This window comes from Carettochelys insculpta, chromosome 13, assembly GCF_033958435.1.
Source record: "Carettochelys insculpta isolate YL-2023 chromosome 13, ASM3395843v1, whole genome shotgun sequence".
Lineage (NCBI taxonomy): Eukaryota > Metazoa > Chordata > Testudines > Carettochelyidae > Carettochelys > Carettochelys insculpta.
In genome coordinates this window covers 20,474,582-20,481,864 of record NC_134149.1, presented here as the reverse complement: position 1 = coordinate 20,481,864, position 7,283 = coordinate 20,474,582, and the positions used below count along the sequence as shown (strand labels likewise).

General features: G+C 41.4%; 1 protein-coding gene and 1 non-coding gene across 2 annotated transcripts; one reads left to right on the top strand and one right to left on the bottom strand.

The window, feature by feature from the left end:
• Positions 1-2,094: 2,094 nt before the first annotated feature.
• Positions 2,095-2,212, bottom strand: TRNAL-CAA (transfer RNA leucine (anticodon CAA)). Its single transcript has 2 exons — positions 2,175-2,212; positions 2,095-2,140 (listed from the first exon to the last, which is right to left on the bottom strand). It is a non-coding gene; the product is annotated as a tRNA-Leu (tRNA).
• A 277-nt stretch (positions 2,213-2,489) lies between these two features.
• On the top strand, positions 2,490-6,595 carry COX7B (cytochrome c oxidase subunit 7B). Its single transcript, XM_075007647.1, has 3 exons — positions 2,490-2,615; positions 4,678-4,802; positions 6,374-6,595. Exons 1-3 carry the CDS (start codon positions 2,579-2,581, stop codon positions 6,449-6,451), a joined length of 240 nt encoding a protein of 79 aa, XP_074863748.1. The 5' UTR covers positions 2,490-2,578; the 3' UTR covers positions 6,452-6,595.
• Positions 6,596-7,283: the final 688 nt, after the last annotated feature.

Genomic DNA, 7,283 nt, shown 5'->3' with positions numbered 1-7,283 from the left:
TCTATCATGCATCTACACAATCCTATATTCCTATTCTGTGGCATTTATTTTAAACTATCATTTTGATACATTAAGTCTTATTTAATCATGCTGTACTTTATGCCTGAAAGAGTTATGGCACCCAGAGCTTGGCAAATGAGCTACAAAATCTGATTTTCAATTGACTACTTTATGTTGATTTTTGCCCTTGTGCTGTAAGGCTATGTCTACAATATGAAATAAATTAAAATTTAAGAGAGTTAGCTCAATATTATCGTATGACTGTCTTCACTGTAAATAACATTACCTCAAGTTATGTAGTGCTCATAACTATATCATAATATCGTCAGTACCTGCTGGGTACAGGATCAAGTTCATATTTAAAAGTTTGAATAAAGGCCAGTATAGAAGCACCACATCTTAAAATTGAATTTTAGTAGCCTCCAGAGGTGTCCGTTATGTAACCCCCAATGCCCCACAGTGCTCCGCTCTGGCACTGCTCTCTGATGCACAGGAATTAGGTAACAGGAAGACCGTTAATTTCAAATTGGGACCAAGAAGAATTTAAAATATGGTTTTGGGAGGGGCTAGTATGGCCACAGTCCATGTTCTTAACATACATACGTTATATACAAATAGAGATTTATGTTTTACCTACAGGGATGTATGTTCTCTTTCTAAAGACAGGCACTATCATTCATGTATCTATGTCTAGCTTACAATATAGAGAAAGAGATGGGATGTCATAAGTCTTTCTTTGTATGTATGACGTAGATATGGGTTGAAATTTTATCATTTTTGAAATATTCTGACTGAGAGAATACGATTCAGTCGCAATTGCATGTGCAAAAGTCTATATGATTTAAATTTTAAAATACATTGTTTATACTTATGATATGCAGCTGCCTGTATAGATATAAAATTATCTTTCAAGCACATAATTACATGCTTAATTTTACTCATATACACAAGTATTTTTAAAATCAGAGCCAGAGGGACTTTACATGAATAAGTATCAGAGAGGTAGCCGTGTTCATCTGTAGTTTCAAGAACAACAAGAAGTCTTGTGGCACCTTATAGACTAAAAGATATTTTGGAGCATAAGCTTTCCTGGGCAAAGTCCGGTTTCATCAGATGCATGAGTTGGTGGGGCGGGGGGGGGATTTCAGTGAGGTATTTAAAGAGTGGGGTCCCAGAAAGAGGGAGGGCCAGAGCTGACAAGGTCTATTCCCACTCCCAGTCTCTGTTTAATCCTTGGTTAATGGAGTCAAATTTGCAAAGAAATGGCACCTCAGAGATTTCTCTCTCCATTTGATTTTTTAAATTTCTTTGTTTCAGCACTGCCATCCTTAAATCTACTCCTGAGTGTCCCAGGAGACTGAAGCATTCCCCCACAGGCTTCTGTACATTATCGTGGCTCGCAGCTTACAAAGGCAGCTTCTCTGCCCTGGGTGTTAAGATCTCCCCATTAGACTCTGACAATGGCTCATATCCTCCTGTCTGGTCTGACTTGCTTTTTCTTCTTTTGATAGCTACTATTGATAATGGGCCATTTCCACCTTGCTGAATAGACGTCGTCAGCTCTGACCCTCCCTTATTCTGGAACCCCATTCTTTAAATACCCCTCTGAAATCACCCCACCCCTACTTATGCATCTGATGAAGCGGGTCTTTGCCCAAGGAAGCTTCTGCTCCGAAATGTCTGTTAGTCTATAAGGTACCACAAGACTTCTCGTTGATGACATGAATAAGATTGTTACAGCAATACATATATGGATAATTAAATATATCTCTGAATATAAAACTTAACTATCCTTATGAAGTCCCCTTTCTCTATTTATTTATGTTTGTAATGTATCTATATAATCAAAGGAAAAAGAAGACCTGCGGCACCTTATAGACTAACCAGTGTTTTGGAGCATAAGCTTTTGCGGCCAAGGACCCGCTTTGTTAGATGGATGAGTGGGGGTTCCGGAGGAGGGTTTAAAGAGGAAGTCTGCATGCGCGATTCCCCGCTTAGACGTGTGTGCGCGCGGTATAATGCTTTCTTAGACACTTATTACAGTTAAATTTCACATTCTATATATTTAAACACAAAAACGCATCAGGAAAAATGTGTCAGAAGTGGGATTCGAACCCACGCCTCCATACGGAGACCAGAACACCCAACCCTCGAGAGAGGAAGGCAGAGAAAGCCTTGAGTCTGGCGCCTTAGACCACTCGGCCATCCTGACACTGCAGTGAGAGCGCTAGCTGGGCGATCCTTATGCTTAAGCAATACGTAAGCTATGCACCTACTTAATGTACAAGGATTACTATTGTAGGTACTATGGCGGAGGCCCTGGAGTGCCAAGCCACCAGCTTATCGGGGACATAGGGGCTTCTCCCCTATGCCTGGCGAAAAAAAAAACTCCACGCACCCGTGGAAACTACATTTCCTACAAGGCCGTGGGGCCGCGATCGGGCAGCGACTGGAAATACATTTCCCATGCTGCGCTGCTCGGGACGAGTGCGGACTTCCGGCTGGCCGCCATTTTGTTTTTCACGGCCGCCAAGGGTATAAGACGGAGAAGGAGGGGTAGAGTGCTCGAGACGTCGGCATGTTGGCTCTGACCAAGACCGCGCTGCGCCTCGGCAGTGAGTTGGGGGCGCGCCTTTGAGGGTACCAGTGTGCGCGCGGGGGAGGCTTCGGGCGCCTCATAAGTCTGATCTCCTGCTGATCCTTTAGCGCTTCCCCCTCCCCCGAGTTCCCTGCCGCCGCGGCCTATTCCCGAGCTCCCCCGCAGTCAGTGTTCTCCATTAGTCCGTTCCCCTCCTGGCGGCCTCCGCCCTGTCCCTGAGGCCCTGCCTAACCCCTTTGCTCTCCGTTATCCCCCTTTGCAGGCGGTCCCCTCCAGTTCTTGCCCTTCCGGTTCTTTAACTCCTCTCAAAGGATTTAACTCCTCTCAAAGGTCCTTTCGAAAAGGAGCCCCGTCTGACGAGCCGTGTCGATTTCGAAGTGCCGCGGCCGCCCGCATGCTAATGAGGTGCTGAATATGTGTTTCAGCGCTTCATTAGTAAACTTCGAAATGGTCATTTGCATGGCAATTTCGAAGTTTGTGGCTAGTGTAGATGTAGCTACATACTTAAAAGCTCAATTATTGTATCCACAAATTGTAATAGTGGCTTCAAAGGCTGAGTGTTTTTAGAAAAATAATTCTGGGACTTTTCTCATGAGAAGTTTATAGGATTCACTCTAATTTCACCCTAGAATTTTAAGATGTGCTTTATTTTATGTTTTGTGTAACTGTAGGAGTCCAGAAACTGGCTTTATGGAAAATCTCCTCATAGGGTGATAGCTGGTAGTAAAATGACTGAGTGCTGAGTCAGACACCTGTATTGAGCTCTGATCACTAGAAATCTTAGTCGGTGCAGGGGTCTGGTCATATGGATGCTGTTGGATTGTAACTTTCCAAGGCAGAGTGGGTGTGATTTGTATGGTGAAAGCATACACATTTATGGCTGCTCTCTCATGATTCTTAACACATGTAGATGTTTGGAAATATTTTAGACATGTTTTTAAATTATATGTAAAAAAAAAAAAAAAAGGCTATAATGTTAAGGAAACAGTGTTAGTTTGGGGATGTTTAACTGCATTGTATCCTTGAAGGTGCATATCTAGATATTACCTAATTTTTACAGAGTAGGTCGATATAAATGCTATGATCTGGAAAATTTTGTAGTTCATTGTCTACACTGTAAAGCTGTTTCTCCACAGGCCACTTTAAGTGGCATGGTAATACATGGCCCGAAATATGCTGTTGAGGCGTGGATGCAAATTCCCCATGCCTCATTAGCATACAGTCACATGATTTGGAGTCCAGAAGACCATTCTTCTGGACTCCAAAATGCTGTTTAGAAGCGTGGCCCACGGGGGTCTTCTGGAAGGAAGTCCTTCTTCCGGAGGCCCCTTCTTCCAAAAAGTTTTGGGAAGAAGGGGCATTGGGAAGAAGGACTTCCTTCCAGAAGCTCCCCTGGGGCCATGCTTCTACATGGTGTTTTGGAGTCTAGAAGAACTGTCTTCTGGACTCCAAATCATGTGACTGTATGCTAATGAGGCACAGGGAATTTGCATCTCTTATTAGCATATTTCGGGCTGTGTATTACCATGTCACTTTTGAAGAAAATGGCCTGTGTAGAAATGGCCTAAGAGTCTAATGCGGGGGGGCGAGGGGGATAGGTTTTAGTTGCCACTTTTTCAAATGGCCGCTGTGCTCCTTCTGGAAATTCTTGAGTAATTACAGACTTGCTTGGGAAGTTCATTGACTAGCTGTGTATATTAGAATTTGCAGAACTGACTGTACTGAGAATGGACCTTGAGTTTCTAAAGCAAATGAACAAAAAGTCTTAATTTCTGTGGGTGTATTTAATAGTCTTAGGTTTTGAAGTATCATGCCAACCAAATAGAAGAAAATGTTAGAGAACCTCTGAAGGATTTGTTTAAAATGGATAACTTTCCTTGTTCCATCGATTTGGCAGCTTTGTAATGCTGCCAGTATGTTACAAAGTCTTGTGTCTAACTCTGTTATAATGAAATACATCCTTATTCTGAGTGTTCTGAAGCCCATGTTTTCTAGGATGGTGGATGGGTGGACTGCCAGAGACTTGAACAGAAGTTTTAGTCCATTAATATAGCTTGCATATTGACCATTTCTCTTAGCTCGTGGCATTCAATGGATTGCAGCAAGACAGAATCACAGCAAACATGTGCCTGACTTCCATGATAAATATGGCAACTTGGTACTACTTGGTGGAGCTCTATTTTGTGTGTCGGTCTGGGGATATGTAAGTATTGTATGAATACCATCACTAGTGTCAGCTACAACTACTTTTGAATTTAAAAACTGCTATGCACCTTCATAAGGATTTGCCTACATGAAGTGATTTGAAAGTATCAGGGCTGTGGGGTTTCCTGAAAGAGAAATTTTGCATGCATTAATACCCCCAATGGAAGCCATTTGTTAGTCCTATTTTAAACATAGGTCTTTAACAGGCATTTACCATGATTGTCAATTTACTGCTAGTCTTCAGAACTGGCAGTTAAACTAATTAAAAGTAAGCTAAGCACACTTCATTTGCCCATTTTGGAAGTTAATTTATTACACAGTTGGATGAGTAGGGTGTCCATCTCAAGTTTTCTAATGTTGTTGTCGGGGGGGGGGAAGTGTGGCTGTATTATAAAAGCTAGACCACGCTGATGCTGTTGTACTCTGCATTTCACATTATCAATTGAATGGTTTTAAATAATAGTTTTCTAATACAGTGTGACATAAATCTTGTATAATTATCAAAACAGACAAGTGCAGATGCTAAGTTATTCTTACAGCTTCTGTAATACAAATTGTAAACTCATGTAAAGTTATACCAATGGAAGCTGAGTGTAAAAATGATACTGATAGACTATGATGCTTTCAACTGTTTCTTTGTAACTTTTTTCCTCTTCAAACAGCTATATAGGTTAAAGAGATTATAAAGCTCTCTGTAAAAAGAGACTCCTAATATGCATTAACTGTTAATCTCTATAGCTTTACTGGATTTGATGGCTACCAATGAATCTCTTCAGTCCAGCAGGGTGAAAAATGAGCCAGTAGCTGGGAGTTAAAGATAAACTAACTCAGGCTGGGAGGTGGGTGTAAATTAACAGGAGAGTAACAGCCACTGCAGCACTAATTAAGGGTCATGGTTAAAGCTATGATTTAGCCACTGGTAATCTTAGTAAGAGTTATGGACTGGTAACTTATACAAGACTCTTACTAAGAATATCCATAACTAAATTTTAAGTGTTTTGGGGAGCTGTGTAACTCAGAACACAAGTCAGGATTCTGTGACTTTGTGGGAACACTGTGAAATACTTGCAGCTGTAATCATGGTTGATTTACAGAAGCAGACAGTTTACAAAGTGGTCAAAGATACATGATCAGAATGATTTGTGGGAAGTTTATACAGGAGAACAAGCTAGAGTGGGGTTTCACAAACTCCATTGAACTCAGAGGTGTCACCCTTCGTGCCCTCCCTGACAAATTACATGAATCCAGGAAGGAAGACTGAGCTTACCCAAGCTTTGCTGTTGCTGGGAGTGGTGGTGAGAGGGAGCTGTTGCCACAGGAGGAACAGGAAGGTCAAAGCTGAAACCCAAGGGCTTCAGGTTCAGGCAGGAGGCTTGCAACCTGAGCTGCTGGATTTTGGCCCCTTTATTCAGGTTAGGTCTCTGGCCCCAGATGCCAGCAGGTCTCAAAGCTGGTGACCCCATTAAAACAGGATCATGACCTCAGTTTGACAACAACTGGCCTAGATGATGAGTCTGTTTTGGCCTTGGAATGTCACTAACTTTGTTTTATAATTTTAATGCCTTACAGGTGGTAACACAAACTGGAATTGAGTGGAATTTATCACCAGTTGGCAGAGTCACCCCAAAAGAATGGAGAGAGAAATAGCCTTTGCTGCTTATACTGGACTGAAATGTGTAATAATCCTGAACTGGTCTGAATTTTCATTATGCCTATATGTAATGGCATCTGTTCACTGATTTATTGCAGTCTGTGTGGCATTACTGGTGTAATAAATACATTTAAACTCTTTTTGTTTATCTAGGTGTTCATCTTGTTCTAGAACATTATTTAGTTATTAAAATTCTTAAGAGCCATTGAGATGCATTTCAGTTAGAAGCAACTGAAGCCAAATGCTCTTAAATGTCTGGTTATTACAAAAGGATCCTTGTAGGCACACTGGTCTAGTTATGTAGACTTTATTCTCATTAGTTGGATTCTGTGGACAGACTTATTACTGGGACACATCTTTTATTCCTAAATCAGTTCTTTTGCCAAAGTAGTTTACTGTTACTGTCATTTTTTTATTAACAAGTCTTTTTAACAGCCCCTGATTTCTCATGTCTCCTTTTCAGGAACCTAGCATCTGCAGCATAGTTGTGCTCTATTTCTCAGTGACTGGATAGTGGAAAATGAGAACTGCTTAGTGGTAGGGAATTTTTTCTGCTAACTTCAGTGAAATTCCATCCAAATGCTCTTGGGGTGGGGGGTGTACAGCATTGCCTAACACAGTAGTTTAATTGGTGACAAGCTTTTTGTGGGATGGACCCACTTCATCAGATCTGTGCCACGAAAGCTATCACTGAATAAATCATTTTGTTGTTCAAGTGCTACGTTTCTACTGCTTTGTTAGAATGCAGACTAACAGGGCTACCTCTGTTAATACCACAGTTGGTTATCATGACACTAGTGTAACTTTTTCACATGTACATCCTCAACC